The 20,305-nt window shown below is 46.1% G+C and overlaps 2 protein-coding genes and 1 long non-coding RNA gene across 12 annotated transcripts in view; 1 reads left to right on the top strand and 2 right to left on the bottom strand.

The window, feature by feature from the left end:
• LOC144158350 (uncharacterized) overlaps nt 1-20,305 on the bottom strand; it is a 147,825-nt gene that overhangs the window by 56,837 nt on the left and 70,683 nt on the right. The gene's annotated exons all lie outside the window — the stretch shown is intronic.
• Nucleotides 10,869-19,027, top strand: LOC144158361 (uncharacterized). Of its 2 annotated transcripts, XR_013320033.1 has the most exons (4): nt 10,869-11,019; nt 18,349-18,478; nt 18,558-18,773; nt 18,843-19,027. It is a non-coding gene; the product is annotated as an uncharacterized LOC144158361 (long non-coding RNA). The 2 variants fall into 2 exon arrangements; XR_013320032.1 differs by having other exon boundaries at nt 18,558-19,027.
• LOC144158354 (uncharacterized) lies at nt 13,226-16,771 on the bottom strand. Of its 3 annotated transcripts, none has more exons than XM_077689210.1 (3): nt 15,863-16,771; nt 14,585-14,773; nt 13,226-13,621 (listed from the first exon to the last, which is right to left on the bottom strand). In XM_077689210.1, exons 1-3 carry the CDS (start codon nt 16,745-16,747, stop codon nt 13,388-13,390), a joined length of 1,308 nt encoding a protein of 435 aa, XP_077545336.1. In that variant the 5' UTR covers nt 16,748-16,771; the 3' UTR covers nt 13,226-13,387. The 3 variants fall into 3 exon arrangements, with proteins under 3 accessions (XP_077545336.1, XP_077545335.1, XP_077545337.1); XM_077689209.1 differs by having other exon boundaries at nt 13,226-13,627; nt 15,863-16,767; XM_077689211.1 differs by lacking the exon at nt 14,585-14,773 and having other exon boundaries at nt 13,226-13,627; nt 15,863-16,762.

The raw sequence follows: 20,305 nt of genomic DNA, 5'->3' as shown, positions 1-20,305 counted from the left end.
GTCACGCCCTGCTCTCGGAGGCCCTCGAGCAGGTCTGCTTCAGTCTCATTCATTAGATCCCGATCAGAGATCACGCCCTGGCAGCTATTGAGGCTGCGATGGGGCGTGATCTTGATGTCAACATCTACCATGCGCGTTTGCTTGAGGAGGTTAGAGGATTGTTGCTTGCTTTCTACTTCTATCAAAACTTCTCCCGTTGTGAGTTTCTGAGCCTTATACGACTTTCCGATAAGGCTTTCAAGAAATTTGGAGATTAGAAACACAGATTGGGAAGTGATGGGCTTTGTCTTGTCAACAGATTCCATGATCAGAAACCGCGAGAAATTATCAGGCTTTGGGGGAGAGATCGATTGCAAAGGAGGAAAAGAAACTTCGGTGCGGCCCCTTTTCGGGGGCCGATCACGTCTGGGGGGGGGGGGTTTAGAAAATGCCATATGATACATTGAAAAGCAGGGAGACGGGGGTACTTTCTCCTTTGACCTTACCCTGGTAGTCAAAGAGGTCCCGGAGCTCCCTGCCTGGTAGACAGGCAGGGAGCCCATCGGCCGGAGCTTGACCACGGCTCCGACGGCCACCGTTAGAGGTTTCTACCCTTCACCTTAAAAACACATCACCACGGTAGGACACAGCTTATGTTGGGGGGCTCGGGGTCCGCGGTATCGCCAGTACCGTCACCAAGATTGCTCAAGGTGCCCCGTGCGGGGTCTGGCCTGTTTCTAACTCATATTTTAAATGAAGAGCGGTTGGTTATTTGATTTGGAATTTGAGCGAAATCTGGTTTGCCTTTATGTTTGATTTGCGAATTCGATTCTATATTTTAGGCTGCTTGATTTATGTGGATGAAGAACAAGTGGGACTGTTGATTTTCTCATTCAGTTGTAGGTGAGCACTGGTACGGAGGCTGCAATACGGAGCCAGTTACGGAGCCTGCTGAGTAGGCAGGATTCTTCTCACCCAAATTTGATGCTTGGGATGTGAGCGGGTGCATTGCATGGTGCAACCCACGCGTATATGGGTATTGCTTGTTTGGTTCTTGTGCCATGGAGTGGCGGGCCTCGTCCGTCCAGTCTTGTAACGTCGGGGGAGATGAGAGGGACGGCCGAGTAATTTTGCAGCGTTTTACTGCATCGTGAATAGCCTCGTGGCGTAAAAAAATAAGCGGTCGAAGGCTTTGCGAATGTTCAAAAGGACGACAAAGGCCACGGTTTTTGGTAGAATTCGCGTTTTCTAGTACAAAGACAAGGTCGGCAATTAAATCCAATGGCACTGCGCTGGCGAGGAAAACCCGTCTGCTGCTCAGGGTTCAAGTTGCAGATTCGTGCATACTTGTAATTCGAGGCGGCGAGCGCCATGGATTCGAGAATTTTGGAGGCAACGCTCGTGAGTGAAATAGGACGAAAAGAGGAGAAACGTTTGGGAGATTTGTTATTTTTTAGGATGGGAGGGACAAATTGGAGGCCAAATTGAGCAGGGCGGGTGCCGGAAGACAAGTGGAAGTTGCAAAGTCAAGAAGGCGCGAGTGCTGCCTCTCGGCTACGACGCACTTTTCCTTTTTGCATTTTGAATGGCCCGCTCGAGCTCGGCCGCCATGAAAGGAGCTTCAAAAGCCGTGCTCAGGGCGAAGGAGGGAACCGGCGCGGGGGCGTCAGATTCTTTGTTTTGGGCTGCGGCTGGGTTTGCGCGAGAAGAGAAAGCTCGGCCACGTTTTTTCCCCTTGCGATGGAGCAGGCGAGGAGGGGGGTGGTGTGGGTGGGTGGGGAGGTTGTATGTCGGGGTCGCGGAGATGGCGCGAAGCAAGTGCCGTGCATGGAGGAAAGAATACTTTTCTTTCCTTCATGGGTGAGGCCCTCGTCCTGCAGTAGACAGGCTGACGATGGGGATTTCATTTATGTGCGTGCGTGTGCGTGTAAGTGCGGTATTATATGCAGCTAAAGTACAGTAATTAAAGTACACGAGGCGATGGTACAGTGAACCAACGTTTTCTAAACCAACCTAATCTGAACCAACCTAATCTAAAAACGTTGCAGTGTACTCTAAGACGTCCATTGGGCATAACCATTTGGACTTTTATAGGCGACGTAATTTCTCCAAAACATGGGTTAGTGTGGTGTTTCACATAATAAATAAATGGAAAGCTGCTATACATTCAACATTCCTCAATATTGCGGCAACCTAAATAAACATGTACACAGGCAATGTTAATTTGAAGGTTTTTTGTGAGCATTGCTAAATATGTAGAAACTGTACGTACGCGTTGATCACACTTACCCACACTCCCGAAATTAACGTATCCTGACGTTACATGTACTATATCGCAAACATTCAAGTGTGCTGTACGGGATCATTTGAATTTTTAGGCAGCTTATGTAACTCCACGTGAAATCGTTTATCATCATAAATATGACATTTGCCAACATTCGGCAACATTGCTGCAATGCGAAAAAAGCGTGTAAATGGCAGTTTCTCATGCGTTGTTTTTAAACGTTGCATGAATGTATCCAACGTTGGCCCACATTTGGCAACATTGCTGCAACGCAAGAAAATGTGCATGTGGGCAACATTGCCTATGCGTTAAACGTTGCGTGAATGTTGTTGGATGCGTCCAACACTGATTTTACGTTGGCCCACATTTGGCAACATTGCTGGAACGTGAAAAAACGTGCATACGGGCAACGTTGCCCATCCGTTGTTTGTAAACGTTGCATGAATGTTTTTGAATGGGTCCAACGTTGGCCCACATTTGGCAACATTGCTGAAACGTGAAAAAATGTGCATACGGGCAACATTGCGCATCCGTTGTTTGTAAACGTTGCGTGCATGTTGTTGAATGTCTCCAACGTTGGCCTACATTTGGCAACATTGCTGCAACGTGAAAAATGTGCATACGGGCAACTTTGCCTATACGTTGTTTGTAAACGTTGCGGGAATGTTGCTGAATGTGTCCAATGTTGGCCCACATTCGGCAACACTGTCACCACGTTGTGTAACGTTGCCTAACGTTACACAACATTGGCAACACGGCAGAAACGTTGCGGCAACAATTTGTGCTACTAGGGTAGGGGCAAACGATGGATGCTGCATGCTGGTAACACCCCTACAGCACCTGTGACTCTTTTTCTCTCTAAATCATTGCAATCTGCTTCTTCAAGGCAAAACTGATTTGGCTACTTCAGCTCCATCTTGTCTAAAACCACTGAAATATGTCTGATTTTCTGTGTATAAGGGTACATAATTTCCAATTTTTTAAAATTTCTCCTGAAGTGTCTGCTCCTTCGTGGAAGCTTTCGTGACTAACTGCCTCGTAGAATTGCACTTGCTTTGTTCATTTGTTGCTCTTTTATGCTGCCTCTTCTTGTATTTGTTTATTTCCTTCTTTTCCTCTTCTCCAGTGCTTAGGTTTTTTTATCATGAAATTGTTTTTTCTTCAAAACGTTTTTTCGGCTTTTAACCCTGTCTGTTCATTGGCTTTAAACCTGCCATAGCTTTGCTGGAAATAGTTAGTTCCTCACACAATTTTCCTCTTTCTTTATTCTGGGAGAGGGGCACGAAATTTTAAAAGGTAAACAGCCCTGCAGCGACTAATGAACACTTGCACTACTTTCTTTGTAGTTGGAAGTACTGAAAGCTATAGTTCAACAAAACGAGAATGGAAATGCGCGTTCTACATGATATCTTCTAGTCTCTGGTTTGCTTTTGTTGAGATTTTGTTTAAGCTGCTATTAAATAGAATTATTGCGACCTAATGTAACCTGACAACATTAATCATGTACCTTGTGTGACGTCCCCAAGCATACAATCAATGACAAATCTAGAAAAACGGAAAATCTGTACCTAGAAAAACGGAAAATCTCTTGAGTGAGTTTCTTGATGCACATAACTTAGTAATATTAGGCTTGGGTATTTCACGGTTATTGAATCTAAGCTAATGCAAGGGCCACTACCTAAAATCATTTCAACTGGAGAAAAAAGTTGACAGACGTGCTGCAGGGGCCTCGTAGACAGGCACAGGAACAGACACAGAAACCGTGTTTGTTTAGCATAAAGTGCATTCACAAATACGATTTCCATTTACATGAAATTCTTGGAAGCGTTGTCCAGTTCGAACTTCCATTCGCTAGAAAAGCAAGTAGTTGTAAAGAGCACCTCCATGGATTGCGACAACAATGAGCTTACGCATACAGGGGGTGGGGGTGTGGGGGGGGCGAGGCGTGTGAAACATGTTAAAATAGCGCTGTACAGACGGGACAACAAAGAAAAGACTACACAGGACTAGCGCTGCATATCAACTGAACTCTTTTAGCACACACAAAATGATATATACAGAAACAGCGCATGCGCGAATACAGGGGAAGCCACCAGGAAAAAAATCAGGGAAAAAAGCAATCAGGGGGAAGTGATTTCTTTTTAAAGGAAGAAGGAAAATAAATGGACTGGGGATATCATTAGGCTTTCATGGGAGCTCACCTGCATTTAACACAGTCCGGAATCGGGAATAGTAGGGGAAATAGGATAGGAGAGAGAAAAGTAAAGATTAGAAAGGTGAGGAATGTGTAGAGAAGAGTAGTTCCACTGTGGTCGATTCCGTCGCACACAACACACAACGAACACTGTTGGCTGGCGTAATGCTGTCTCCGGGAGACGAGAAACCTCGAAGGGAACGGTGAAGCGCGCAGGCGAGCATAATGCGACGAAGAGCGAAGTCTGCGGCGGTCCCGACCGCTTTGGAGACGGGTACTGGGGTGGAGCTGGCACTCCACCACCCACACCAGCAGAGCGAAAGCCGGGCGACGTCCAACGGCCCGCGCTTGCAACGGGCCGCCGAAATAAAGCCCCTCCGAAGAACAGGAGGACGAAAAAACACATCCGCTCAACTCCGAAGCGACGACCGAACTGGCATCGCAGCATTGGCTAAAACCGTTGAAAGTTCCGCAAAAACTAAGCACACGGTGCGAAAAAAAAAAACCTTCACACAAAGTTTCTGCACAGCAAAGTTTTCACGGCGCACTCACAGCAACGGTGGCTGCCATGATGGAATGCGTTGGTTACTAGGTGAATACCTACTACTGCCGCCAACTCTAGTAGGCAAAAAGACAGCGGGCAACGCTGTGAGGGTGGCATCATGTCTGCGCCCGGGTGTAGCACGGTTTCAATGCACGGGCTGGCCGGGCAGCTTTTCCTCTGGAGTCAGTAGTATTAACTCTATGATGTGTCTTGTAGGCGACACCATGGAAGGGCAAAGGGCATGGCCTGCATAGGGTTCTAGCAGCCTGATCTCATTGCGGTGTCCTACACAATGTCTACACCTGTCATTAGCGGTTCACCCAACTACGACGTGTCTATCAAACCAGTGAAGATTTGGCCCTTGCTCAAGTTTCATATTTATGATGATTCTTCCTTGACGACGTTGGCCAGCTGTACTGCACTGTCACTACCTTGTCAACTAGGGACAACTGTATCGCCCGAACTCTTGCAAGTCTCACCTCCTCCTTCACCACAATGGGTGCACCCAAATCTCAGACTGCTTCACCTTTCTATCATTAAATGCTTTTAGATATATAGCCCAATTACTTTTCTATTCCCCATTCCCAAGTTCCTTAGTAGCACAAATTGTTGCCGCAACGTTTCTGCCGTGTTGCCAATGTTGTGTAACGTTAGGCAACATTACACAACGTGGTGACAATGTTGCCAAATGTGGGCCAACGTTGGACACATTCAGCAACATTGACGCAACGTTTACAAACAACGTATTGGCAACGTTGCCTGTATGCACGTTTTTTCCCGTTGCAGCAATGTTGCAAATGTGGGGCAACGTTGCAGACATTCAGCAACATTGACGCAACGTTTACAAACAACGTATAGGCTACGTTGCCAGTATGCACGTTTTTTCACGTTGCAGCAATGTTGCCAAATGTGGGCCATTGTTGGACACATTCAACAACATTCACGCAACGTTTACAAACAATGGATGGGCAACGTTGCCCATATGCCCATTTTTGCACGTCGCAGCGATGTTGGCAAATGTGGGCCAACGTTGGACGCATTCAACAACATTCATGCAATGTTTACAAACAACGGATGGGCAGTGTTGCCCGTATCCATGTTTTTTCACGTTGCAGCAATGTTGACAAATGTGGGTCAACGTTGGACACATTCAACAACATTCACGCAAAGTTTACAAACAACGCATAGGCAACATTTCCCACAGGCACGCTTTCTTGCATTGCAGCAATGTTTCCAAATGTTGGCCAACATCGGATACATTCATGCAACGTTTCAACGTTGCCCTTTACACGCTTTTTTCGTGTTGCAGCAATGTTGCCAAATGTTGGCAAATGTCATATTTATGATGTTAAACGAGTGTATGGGGAGAGACATAGGCTGCCTAAAAATTCAAATGATCCCGTACAGCAGACTTGAATGTTTGCGATGTAGTACATGTAACATCGGGTTACGTTAATTTCGGGAGTGTGGTTAAATGTGATGCACAGTTTCTACAATGCCCACAAAAAATCCAGAAACAACATTGCCTGTGTGCATGTTTATCTAGGTTTCCGCAATATTGAGGAATGTTGAATGTATAGCAGCTTTCCATGTATTTATTATGTGAACACCACACTAACCCATGTTTTGGAGGGATTACGTCGCCTATAAAATTTTAAATGGTTATGCACAACGGACGCCTTAGCAGCAGTTCACTAGCTGTACCATCGCCTCCTGTACTTTTCTGTACTTTAGCTGCGTAGAATACGGTATTTACACACACACGCAAGCACGACGCACGTACATAAATGAAATCCCCACCGTCAGCCTGTCCACTGCAGGACGAGGGCCGCTCCCAGTACGGGAAGTTTTCGCCGAATGCTACACCAAAGGGACCAATCTTGTTCTTGTGAATGGACGCCGTTTTCTTAGGCAACGCCTATCTGGTGTAGCCTCTATGATATCCGCTGATGATATACCACAGGACCAGGTAGCACCCCAGACCGGGAAACATAACGAAACAAAGGGCGGCACCTGTACTGGATTTGAAGTTATTCAGAGGCAGACAGCAGGGCACCCTACATCGACGTGTGATCATTTAGAGACACAGCTCTTGAAAAACTGCAGAAATGCATGTGGAGGAGTGTCACGATGAGCGTGTATATCCCCCATTAAATCTAAAAGGAACCGTGAGTGTTTGAACGTTTCTCAAAACGAAAGAAACGTGTGGTGCCGGTTCAATGGATAGCGCAACCAAACTCGGCGACAGATCTGTTTATTTTAGTCCCTCATTTGTTGGATTATCACACAATATTTCTACATGTAGAGTGGATACAGCCTAGAATAAAAGAATACCACCATTCCGCGCATCGTGCGTTTCATTAAAGCCAGGTGCTGCACCGTTCTAAGACGGTCATTTTTTTTTTCAAAATGGCCGCCAGCTGTCCCATAACTGAAATTCATTTTTATTTCATTTTTTAGTGAGCTGGTAAATCTCATCGCCGTTCTTGGTGTTAATCAAAATATACCACAAATATGGGACCTTCGATTGAAGATTGACCGCGAACAAAAGATTGTTTTGTTCAGGAAAAACTTGCAAAAACGCTCATTTATTGCTCTATCATTCTGTATAATTAAATACACAAACAGGCTTCGTTTACGTTGGAGAACAGAATTTTAACAGGTCAGGCAGGCAGATTTCTGATCATAGCCAATACCCTTTCTAGCCTCACTAAGTTGTTGGTGTCGCGCATGAGCTCGCGACATCCGCAATGATCGTTTTGGCGGTGGCATTCCTTTGTGTCGGGCGCATGGGCCCGCGGCGATTTCGTCCACGTGGAAGAAATCGAACCTATGTTGTTCATGCAGACGTAATTATTATAATCATAATTACGTCATACAAATATAAATGTCCGTATTCTACCTGTTTCCTCCTAGTTTCACGAAATAGCAAGCTCAGTTTAAGCCAATCTTTGCAGCGCGTTATTTGTTTTCACCAATAAACAATAATGAGAAGTTTGCATTCCCTCTCGTCTTCTACTTGTTGCTTACCCCCACTTCATTTATATGTCTCATTTGCACTTCAGCCTTCGTAATATCGCTCAAAAACAGTCACTTTCAAAGGCAATCATGAATTCTGTACTCGTCGTGCTGTAGTCGCACTTTTCTTATAGAGTTGCTAAACAAGTGTGTGCTTTTTTTACGGTGAGGTGCCCACAATAATTTGAAGATGTGACTCAACAACGAGGCACCTTATTTCTATACCCGGTTTTTTTGTCATTCACTTTTTCTAAAGGTATATACGCGTACGACGTATACGCGCAAAAGTTTCTTGGCGGCGTGCATCTGGCACATGAATTTCTTTAGGACAGATTGGACTTACAATAGCTGTAAGTGGTCGCTATTGTTAGGTATGGACGCGTTTCCGTGAAGTCCAGTCCTCGTGAAATTTATGAACATGTGCGATGAAGCGTCGCTATGGCACACCTTGATGAAAGCCAATCAAGTTATATAGGTGCGACCGTCACGCTCTGCAAAATCACTACCTCCAGTGTAAATCAACTTATATCCGTGTAAATGTCACCCAAATAATAGAATTTCACTGATGTACGACAATTTGCCATTCTGCGAATGCGCTCTTGAAACATCCGTGCGGTGTACCAGCTCAACGGTTCGCACTAGCCGCAGGCCGTGTCGCTCATGCAATTGGTATACCGATTGTCTCATCTTAGTGCAATTTAGTTGCTTTAGGAACCCACCACGGTGGCTGTTGTGCTGCTGAGCCCAAGGATAGAGCCCAATGACGCGGGTTCGATTCCAGGCCGCGGCAGCCGCTTTTTTGCTGGTGTGCAGGCGCGAAGCGAAAATGCCTGTGTTCGAGCGTCGGCGCGTGAAACCTCATAAACAGCCAAATCAGATATTTTAGGGCGATTTTAACGCATCATTAAACTTAAAGAGGAAAACACAGCTGCTGCGCATCGATAAAGCCACGCGCAGCTTTCACCCTCGACTGTGCGCGCTGTCACGCATGGCCAGCTATCGGGCTGTTTTCGTGAGTCTTTTACAAATGCCAGTCGGGTGCGTTTTTGTCCACGTGCATGCCGCATATATCCAGGGAACTGACCGAATAGAGCGCCTGCTAATTAACCCAACGCGTGCATGAAACGGACGGCGCAGCATTCCGACGTCAGTGCATAGGAATGAGAACTTGGGTTTCATTGCCGTGTGTTATTTCGCACTCATTATTTGCTGAATAAATAAATAAACTGGAATTACAACAAGAAAATACCTTTTTATGCCGTCACCAAATAGTATCGAGATCTGCTCCGACTTAGCTTCCTCTACGTTCCTATAGCCGCTCACTTCACCATGTACATCCCATATTTAACGCGGCCTCTTTACCACGCATGTTCTTTTGGGGAACGTGTACCATACGGAAAGACAAACTGACCGGGTATACTCCGTGTTTTTCATTCGACGTGTTGGCCGTATCTTTAAGAAGCTCGCACAGATACACCGTAATGCAGCTTTTTTTCATACCTGCCTGAAAATAGCACCCACAAATGGCTTCCCAACTTTCCTTTCCTATTGTTGAAACATTGCACGCCTTTCTTAGGTAGTAGATTACGGTTTTATTATAAAAACGTAATCGTGAATCGACAAGGAAAACTTCCAGTTCCATTTTGCTAAGTTTTCACAAGCATCTCGCACTGTTAACTTTCTGCCTTAAAGGAGTAATGACACCAAATTTTTACTTCATGTTTTTATTGAAATGGCGACCTTCGGAAGCCTATTTAGGGCCCCTTTAAATCATGCGTGGCGGGGTTGTTTTTATGTTCCGCCTGTATATCCTGAGACAAAAATAATCTAGATAGAAGGCTCAAACATTTCTTTGTTGCTGGATCCTCATAATTGCTCGAAAAAATTATTTACTGGAGAAATTTTACATGAAAGCTTCTGCGTATCTGTGACGTGGGAGTGCGAGCCATACATGTCGCCAGCTAATTACAATCGTATGTGTTTTCCCTTCATGTTGCCGCAGTAATTACAGTTGATTCATGAAATGGATTCAAACCCAAAGTTCATGTTCTTTAAATTGCCCCCCTTCATGTGAAAGAAATTTAGTCATTTTTATAGCCCCTCTGATGAGCGAACGTTCCAACTAGTCCACATCTTGCACCCTTGTTTGAAATAAACAACATGAAGTGGGATGTTTTATATTTCAACTTGCCCATAGACATTTCACCTACCTCGAGCGCCAAAGTCAGAGCACCATCATATTGTAACATATATGAAACAATAAAACAAAACAAAACCTAACCCTGGTGTGATACCCATTTTCCAGCCGATACTGCCTGTACGAAAGCTCATTGTCCTATTTCAAGGATATTTTGTCATTATACAAACAGACCTTCCAAGTAACCTGAAAACTAACTTCCCCATTTTCGCTTTTGTTCCCTTCAATTAGCATTGCACATATATCTTCAGCTTTTTCCTGGGGTAATTTTTATTCGTAAGAGGCTCCAATGCATCGAACACTTGTCGCGTTCTGCTTGGCGCGAAACAAAATACAGAGCGCCAGGCGTTCTCAGAAAAATGCGGGGTGCTGGGAGGCACGCCGTCTCGCTTGTTCCTTTCTTCCTACATGCCTTATTTTTTGTTTTCGTCGTCGCCCCGTCCCTTCTAGAGTGTGTCGCAATGGAAGTTTTAGCAGCGGAGCGTGAAGTTGGGCATGGCCGGGAAAAAAAAACGAAAAGAAAAGGCTTTTGTCCTTGACCAACGTCCTACCCTCCTCTCACACGCGCACACGTGAGCGCCGCTCGCAGAGCGGTCCCCTCCTGCTCCTCTACGCTTGGCAGCCATGGCTGCCGTGCGTTCGGTTGGGGAGAGTGAACGAAAAGCGCTCGCTTTTGCAGAAACGAGCAGCCACCTTGACAATCAAGCGGAATGAAGAAGGGGCCAATACGAAATTTTGTTGTGTGGCCGATGTTACGGCGCATATTTGTGGGCTGGAAAGTTCATAGCAACCGACCAGTGAAGGTATGCGCTCGTTTTTCTGAGCTCGCCTCGTTCTTTCGAACGCAGTTTACTTCGTAAAAGAGCGGGAACAAGACTGCCCTCCCGTTTCTAGCTTTTAAGCATATCCTTCTTGCTTTTGTGAATGCGTACGGTTGTAAAAGGTGGAACATGTATTCAGCGCTTAAATTTTATGGAAAGAATATAATGCGAAATGAGGTGGGCGCTCAGAAGTAGATTTTTTGTTATGATGCTGAAGTCGAGTGTAGGCCGCCCTAGCAAAAATTCCAATAGAAATTTGTATTGGTCCAATAGAAATAATGTATTGGTCCTATAGGTCAGGCTATTGGTTCTATCTGAGTAACTATAGGTCCAATTCAAAATCTATTGGTCCAATAGAGTGACATGTATTGGTCCAATAGACCAATTCGTATTGGTTCTATTGGTCCCAATGGGACCAATAGCTATTGGGACCAAAAGCTATTGGGATAGTGGGACCAATAGCTATTGGTTGTATCAGCCTAATAGACCAATAGGGGATATCTATTGGTCAAATACATTGTTCGGTGCTATTGGTTTACAGGCACTAATAAAAAGTAGAGCTGTTAGCTTTTTTTTAGGCGGTGCGCTGCTAAGCCCAAGGACGGGGGTGCGATCCCGGCCGCAGCGGTTGTTTTCCAGATCGAGGATAAAGGTAAAACCGCCCGTGTGTCGATCTCGCACTGCGGCGCTCGATCGGTACAAACCACCCGAGGTCAAAATTAATCTGCAGCCCTGCAAGAAATGTTTCTGCCCGAAGACATTCGATTCACGTTAGCTGCATGTGTTTTGCATTTAGCACGCCTCAAAAATAATGTCCCTGTAGCGCTTAAAAATTTCCTGGTAGCAACGGGTTGCAGCCGCCGGCGCCTGGTGGTTGCCCGCAATGCTTGCGACAAGCAAAAAAACACCGCGCGTGTGATTCAGTGCCTGCAGTAGTTATAATTTCTTTTCGCGAGCGTCAGCGCTCGCCTTCATAACCATCGACTCCAATTTTTCTAAACTCGCTGTGCCGCGGAGCAGCCATATTTGTTTTGGGTGCCGATTCAACGGCCGATTCTTAGGATCGGTGTCGTAATTCATATATGTTTGCAGAAAGTAAAGCCTACAAAATCAAAATTAACACCAAAATAATTAACCCGGCATTTTAAAATTGCATCATAATTTTAAGGTGATATACATTAATTAAAACTGCTCAATAATGCTTCTCTGAAAATATGAACCTGGCGGAGGTTTCGTATGCAAGAAAAAGCAAAATGGCTTCTTCCATGTCCGGCGCTTCGGCACGATCCCGCGGCGCGGGCGTTCATCTCAGCGGCCAGCCACCGTGTTTGGGAATTTTAGTGCCACACATTGTATTTGTTAGTTTCAATGTTACGAGGACATCATCTGTGGAGCACTAGAATGTAAAGACACCTTCGACGTCGCTCGTATTCAAGGAATATTGTCTTCACGCACGGCAAAGTGACGAACGTGAACGCATTACGCAGCTCGGATTTTAGCATTTGAAGGTATGTATACATTTCTTTTCACTGTGAAGCCGTAGAAGCTTTTTATTTCCTCATAATTTTTTTATTAAAAATAGCAGAGCAGGTCGACAAGCGGCGCTTTCATTTTTGGAAAAGCCACTATCGATGCAACCACGTGTGAACCGATATAAATGCATGTAGGACTGTGTGTTCCGATTAACGACTGTGCATATAGCGTTTTGTACAGATGAAACGAAGTGCCGCGGGTAATGTTTCATCGAGATGGAATCGAAACGGAATGTCTAGCTTTAAAAGCGTTCCGACCATATCGGCGTACTGATGCACCGTAGTTCGTTGGGGTCGAGCGGCGTGCTGCCGTAGAGTGGTGTGTTTCGTCTGGACGAAATGCTACACTTATAAAAATGTGCAGTTATTGCGGAAGTCTCTAATTATTGTCCCACTGATTTTGCAGGTCTTGCAGCTCTGACTCGAGGAATATATGCACCGGAAATTCAACAGCCTGTTGGGCAATAAAGCTGCAGTCAACCAGCACTTACGGCTTTGTGGTAATTGAAGGGTAGTGGGACCACGTTGTGTTTAGAAACTTGCTGAAGCAAGCGTAGCATTGCCGAATGAATGCAGTGAACTGAAGGCCTTGGCATGCATTTGGCTATATTTCAATTGGTGCCCCAGTATATCAGCCGATGAGAGACGACACGCACACTCAAGTGGTGAGCAGCAAAGAGAGGAAGCTTTATTGTTTCGACGGTTTATATACCCCCCGACCCATAGTTGCTGTTTCCGGCTACGCTGCCGCCAGTGTAGCCTGATACATCTTCCTTCCTTTTAAGAATTACGGAATTTGGTTGAACTGTTCATCATAGTCAAGCTTGACGCGGGGCTTTCGAGGTCTGGTCGATCTCCTTGGAACAGGCTGTGACTGTTGTGTAGGAGTGGTGACCCCTAGCAAGGATTGGGCAAGATGGTCTCCATCTTCTGGGTTCGGTACTGGCTGGCTGGGTTCGAGCGGCTTGAGGATTTCCTGCTGTGGCGGAATGCTGGAGTCGGTGTCGCTCAAGGTGTCGTCTAGGGGCTCCTCTGTACGAAGCAGGTGTCTCCTGTTCCTGCGAAAGCAACGGCCAGTATCAGTTACCAGGCGGTACGAGCGGGCTGAGCATTCCTCCAACACCCGGGCTTTAGGGTTCCATCCCTCATCGCTCTGTAAACGAACTACGTCACCAGGTTGCAGTTGCGAGAGATGACAGCCCTGCATTTTCTGCTTGTGCTTTTTCACTTGAGTCCCCCTTGCCTTTCCAAAGTCGGGAAGCCTAGTCCTAAGCCTCCTTCCCATGAGTAGTTCGCTGGGTGACCGTCCATCCTCCAAGGGCATTGTTCTATAGTTCAGCAGACCCAGCCAGTGATCATCGCCAGTCAGAGCACATTTACGCAAGATACGTTTTGCCACTTGCACGCCCTTTTCTGCGAGGCCATTAGACTGGGGAAAACGAGGACTTGATGTAACATGACGGAACTCATATTTGGCCACAAACTGACTGAACTCGCGCGAGGTGAATTGAGGTCCATTGTCCGAATTCACCACCACTGGAATGACATGACGGGAAAAGATTGCCTTCAGCTTATCTACGACTTCTGCCGCAGTTGCATTCTGCAACTTTTATAGCTCCAAAAAGTTTGACTGAGCGTCGTATACCACAAGATAGGTCTGATGGGCATACTCAAGTAGGTCAACACCTACCCTGCTCCATGGGTGTTTGGGTACCTCACGAATCCGGAATGGCTCCTGTGGCAGTTTATAAGCAAGTGCCTTGCACGCTGAGCATCTGTTGGCAAAGGCCACAATGTCCGCATTCATCCCCGGCCAAAACATGAGTTGCCTTGCTCTAGCTTTACACTTGGAGATGCCCAGGTGACCTTCGTGCAACCGTTTTAGCAAGTCGGCTCGCATTGATGAAGGCACGACAACACGGCTGCCTTTGAACTCCATTGACAACGGTCAATTCGGCATAGAATGGTCTGTACAAGCCATCGACTGGACTATTGTTTGACAACGCCGATATTACCTGTTGGAGAATGGGGTCATGTTGGGTCTCTGTGACGAGTTTGTCGAGGGTCGTTGGCGCTACCAGGTCGAAGAGGACATGGGTGGCATGCACCTCGATGTCCACTGCGAGGTCGTTCGGCTCTCTGGGGATGTGAGCTTTCTGCCGGGACAGCGTATCAGCCAGGACAAGCTGCGAACCAGGAACATACTGCAAGGTGAAGGTATACTTCAACAACCGTACGAAGAATCTCTGCAGCCTGGGAGGCATGTCATTCAAACCCTTTTTTGAAATTGCGATTAATAGCTGGTGGTCTGTTTCAAGGGTGAAGTCAGCAGCATACACAAAATGATGAAACCTTTCACAGCCGAACACCAAGCCCAAAGCCTCCTTTTCAATTTCCGCATAACGTGTCTCAGGGTCCGAGAGTGCCCTCGATGCATAGGCCACTGGCCGCCAGATTTCTCCATGCAACTGTAAGAGCACTGCTCCGAGGCCTGTGGGTGAGGCATCAGTGGATATCTTTGTGGCTTTCAAAGGGTCGAAGACTGCCAACACTGGTGGCTGCGAGAGTATGTCCTTCAACTTGGCAAGTTCCTCTTCGTGAGGGGAAAGCCACTCAAATTCAGAGTCCTCGCGAGTCAGGCTACGCAGGTTCTTCGTTTTCTGTGCTAAGTTTGGAACGTACTTCCGAAAGTAGTTGATCATGCCCAACAAGCGACGCAGGGCCTTCTTATCTCCCGGAGTGGGCATGTGGGTCAGACCACAGACCAAACTTGGGTTGGGTGTGATGCCTTCAGCACTGATGACATCTCCCAGGAAACAGACCGAGCTTTGAGCGAATTTACACTTGTTTTAATTAAAGGTTAACCCTGCTTTGCGTGCCGCTTCCAGCACACGTAGCAACCTTTCATCATGTTCTGCTTGGTCTCGACCCCAGATGAGGATATCGTCTATGTAGACGCGAACACCCTCTATGCCCTCAAAAATCTCGGACAACACTCTCTGAAACACCTCTGGCGCTGAGGCTATGCCAAATGGTAGCCGTAGAAAACAGTACCGGCCAAACGGTGTTCCGAAGGTACAGATCTCAGACGAACTGGGATCGAGCGGCACTTGGTGAAATCCAGCTTTAGCATCAAGAGTAGTGAAAACAGTGGCTCCGGCCAGGTCAGATTCAATGTCTTCGCGCCTGGGCAACTGATAGTGCTCTGGCTTTAGGTTCTGGTTTAGCTCCCGCGGATCCATGCACACTCTGAGCGAGCCATCCTTTTTCCTTATCAGCACGAGTGGGCTTACCCATTCGCTGGGGCCGGGAACTTTGCGTATGATGCCCTCCTTTTCCATGCGATCCAGCTCCGATTTCAGTGGCGTCCTCAGGGCTTGGGGCACACGCCGTGCTGGCTGGACTATTGGCTGGGCTCCCTCGCGCAGAGTCAGATGGTAGGGGCGGCCCAAAAAACCAGTTCCTGAGAACACGTCCGGAAACTGACTAACAATGTCTTCCTCCTTGACAGAGTCGACTCTCGATACTAAACTGAGTTTTTCGCTAGTTTCCAGGCCAAGCAGGGCTTGATGTCCATTCTTGACCACGAAGAAGTCTACTGGCGCTGTGGTGCCGTTCATCTTCAGCTGGAGAGTAACCAGGCCTATGTGCTTGATTATGCCTCCCGTGTAGCTTCGAAGTGTTGCTGGGCTGGGCCGGACAGAAGCATTCTTGCTGAGCTTCCTGTACAGCGAATAGGGCAACAGGTTGGCCTGCGACCCGGTGTCGACTTTCAAGGAGAGTTTGCCTGTTGCACCCACACCAACCGTAACAATCCACTCTGGACGCGACGCAATCGTACACACTCCAACATCCAGGATGTCAAACTCCCCTGACGACTCGTCACTGGCAGTGTCCTCTTGGCACGAGCTAGCTGTTTTCCCACCCGCTTGGTCCGTTGCAGTTATGCAACAGCTCTGCCGGCTCTTGGGCTTTGCAGGGCAGCGGGCGACAAAATGATTGCTCTTACCGCACCGAAAGCACGTTTTCCCGAAGGCTGGGCAGGCTCGGTCATCGTGCAGTGTGTTACACCTTGTGCATCTTGAGCGCCGGACCCTGTGCTTTTCCGGCCGCACGGCATCGACGCACTTCTCCGGCCGCACGACGTCTACGCACTTCTCTTGATCATTCCATACCATGTTTTGCCTATCTGCGGCTTCCGTTGCTTGACAAAGGCGAACGGCTGTTTCCAGCGTCAGATCCGTTTCCTTGAGCAGCTTTGTTCGCAGCTTTTTGTCACGGATTCCGTAGACGACCTGGTCCCTCAACATAGACTCGGCCATACTTGAAAAACCGCAAGACTGAACCTTGATTTTCAGGTCACGAAGAAATTGCTCAAAGGGCTCACCTTCCGCTTGCTGCCTTGTTCGGAACACGTAGCGCTCGTAGATCTCATTTTTCTTTGGGACACAGTACTCCTCGAACTTTTTCACTACCACATCGTAGTCGTCACGGGACTCTCCGTCGGAAAACTTGAAGGTGTTGTACACCTCAAGCGCCTCTTCGCCGGCAACGTGCAGGAGCAGCGCGACTTTCTCGGCGGGCTTCTTGGAGGAGAATCCGGTCGCTAACATGAAGATGTCGAGGCGCTGCCGGAATCGCGTCCAGTTTTCCTCGAGGTTACCCGAGCACACGAGCGGTGGCGGCTGACGTAGTGCATCCATTTTGCAAAGGTGTCCGAAGCGGGGTTACAACATTACGGCGATAATTCGGCTGTCGGCTGCGCCATGTATCAGCCGATGAGAGACGACACGCACACTCAAGTGGTGAGCAGCAAAGAGAGGAAGCTTTATTGTTTCGACGGTTTATATACCCCCCGACCCATAGTTGCTGTTTCCGGCTACGCTGCCACCAGTGTAGCCTGATACAGTGGGCCCATGATACCAATACACCTATAGGTACCAATGCACCTATAGGACTAGGCCAATACACCAATAGGTACTAATACACCTATAGGACTAGACCAATACACCAATAGGTACCAATACACCTATAGACTGATACACCAATAGCTATTGGTGTCAATAACCCAATAGGCTATTGGTTTTGTCTATTGGTAATTTTTGCTAGGGGAGCCTTGATACGTACGATTGACTTTTAATTTACTTCTCGCCACAGCTGCTCACGCGCGCGGGAAATAAAACTAATAAGTTTAACTTCGTTGTCATGTTTAATTTCACGCGAGTTTTAGCGGCATGCTGTTCCAGAACACTATTTAGCGTTGCAGTAAGGCCATATGTTATCAGCTGCTTATGCTAACCATCTTACGATGTAAAACAACGCCTTACGTCTTTGTAGTATTCACAAACTTTCCATGTGAAAAGCTGGTGTTCGTCGGATGCTTATAATTATAAAGAAAATGGCATACGAAAAAAAATAAAACAGCTCAATGCCAGTTGCAAGCACATTTTTCGAGAGCAAATGGTAAATTTAAATTAGGCAACCAAGGAAATACATGGTTATAATTTGTGTAATGTTTCCATTCTTGACAACTGCCTGTTTTATCATTTTTGTTCGTTGTGTTTTTATGTTTATGGGCACTCAGGCAATTATCGTCTTCTTTCAATTAATATTGCCGACGTGCCACGTTATCATCAGTTGGTCGGCTTCTCTTGTTAATTGAAAATTCTCTGGTACGCTGTCTGAAGGCTTTTCACTTAATTACTCAATGGCCTGTAAAGAAAGCTGTGAGGTATTTTATTTTATATAATTAAGTACCTTTGTCCTTTTTGTTTTCCAGGAATGCTTGAGAAACCCACTCATGCGATGTGTGTGTCCTAAATTTAGTTGACACAGGCATTAGAAAAAGTTAAACAAGCAAGACAAAGTGTAAAGTGGAGAGGCCTGTTTTGTTATATTTCTTCCTAAAGGTAAGATTTTACCCATTAGCTAAAATCCCCTTCACTTCAGTTTTCTGCACCACTTCTATATACTCTGTTTTGTTTTCAGAAATGTCTTCAGATTTACCAGCACCACAAAACTGACACACGAATGAGCTCATCTGGAAGAAAACGTCATCCAAAGTGAGCTTTTGAGCACGCCATGTGTTACAGCAATGCCCTTTTGTTTGTTTTCCAGGAATGGCTGTAAACTCTCATCTGAACTGCCAGTACAAGAAAATCGATGCGGCCATATTGTATACCAGAAGTCCTGGTGTTCTGAGAGGTGAGATATTGTCTATGCTGTAACAACTTTGTAACTCCTCCTAAACTACAGCTTTCGTTCATTTCGCAGAAGCGCTGCAGTAACCCTGTTACTGGGTTCATGGCCGTCAAGTATGTCATCAAAGTGACTTGTCAAGGCAGAAGAACAAGCAAGCCCAGGAGGAGGAAAACGAAGGCATCGTTTGAAACAGCGTACTTGCGAAATTCAAGGCTTTAACAGTATACGTATTCGGCTCGATTGTTAATAGTAAAATAAAAAGCACATGTCCTTTCATCTTAAACAGTGTCAGTGTTGTTATTTACGCTAGCTGCCTGCATATGTTCTTGGCTTTAAAATTCCACCATTTCTTAGTTCGTCATTTTGCCGGACTGCCTTAATTGTGTGTGTTGATCAGTGTAGAGATCAAATGTATGAATATACAGGTCTAAAATGCCGGTTTATACCTTTCAGGAGTTCATGCAGACGAGGTTTGAACTGCTCGCTTATCATGCCGTCAACAATCGTCTCTCTAGGAAAAAGTTAACTTATATTATTTTCATCTAGTTATTGTTGCATGTATATCTGTAACTGTAAGTTACCTGTACATTGCTGCAATATTATTGCTTCGTAACAGAAACATCGCTGGAACGTCATATCAACAGTGCGCGGATGTGGCCCTCGTGGTGAAAAAACGTATCTATAAAGTCACGGTAACCTTGTAGGAAGCATCGCTTGGACATTAAAGCGGCATTTTCTAAATGTTACCCGCACGTTGGAAAAATGTAGTTGGAAAGTTACCGCAAAATTGTAGCAATGTTATTGCAACTTCATAAAAACATTGCTTGAACGTTGAAGCAACGTTCCTTGTATGCTAACTGCATGTTAAAAGCGTAGATCTAAAGTTGCTGCAAGATTGTAGCGATGTTATCACAACGTATGAATGGTACAGGGATATGCTTAAATGTGGTATGCACGTTGCAAAAATGCAGGTGAAAAGTTGCTGCAACGTCATCAAAAAACGTCTCATAAACGTTGTTCAAATGTGTCCCGCAAGTGGCTGGAAGGTTGCTCCAATAGTGGAGCAACGTTGGCGAACGTCAAAAACGTTATCCAAACAATAGAACAACACCCTTCAAACGTTGCCCCCATGTTGGAGCAATGCTAATATCATGTTGACGCAATGTTTCTGAGTAACATTGCACTAACGTTAAAAAAAGCGGACATTAGCCACGTTTTGTCAACGTTAAAAGGAAACGTTGCAAAAATGTTCGGGCAACATTCTGTGCTACCAGCGTTTCCACCTCGCACCTCCACAGTGCTTCTAAAAAAACATTCAATTCTCAAAATTTTCTGTAATCGTAATTTTTTTGCATTATGATTTGAAAAGATAGGTTTCAGCTTGGAATTAACTTCAAAATGTGAAGAAAAAACTGCTATGAAGGGCAGCTCTGCCTCAATACCTGCCGGACACCAAACAAAAAGGAAGCAGTAGGTTTTCATTACTTATGCAGTTACCGAGTGCATTGCTTGCATTACTTATGCAACCATTACCC

The sequence above is a fragment of the Haemaphysalis longicornis genome, unplaced genomic scaffold (genome assembly GCF_048455015.1).
Source record: "Haemaphysalis longicornis isolate Haplotype H1 unplaced genomic scaffold, Haemaphysalis longicornis Haplotype H1 scaffold_10, whole genome shotgun sequence".
Taxonomy (NCBI): Eukaryota; Metazoa; Arthropoda; class Arachnida; order Ixodida; family Ixodidae; genus Haemaphysalis; species Haemaphysalis longicornis.
The sequence above is the reverse complement of the archived record's forward strand: the minus strand, read 5'-3'. Positions and strand labels throughout refer to the sequence as shown.

Coding starts and splice junctions, on each gene's coding strand:
- LOC144158354 (XM_077689209.1), bottom strand. CDS start 16,747: ATGGTATGGAATGATCAAGAGAAGTGCGTAGACGTCGTGCGGCCGGAG. Junction 14,774..15,862: donor TTCCCGGCCCCAGCGAATGG/GTAAGCCCACTC, acceptor TTCACCTTGCAG/TATGTTCCTGGTTCGCAGCT. Junction 13,628..14,584: donor ATGACCCCATTCTCCAACAG/GTAATATCGGCG, acceptor TTGCTTTCGCAG/GAACAGGAGACACCTGCTTC.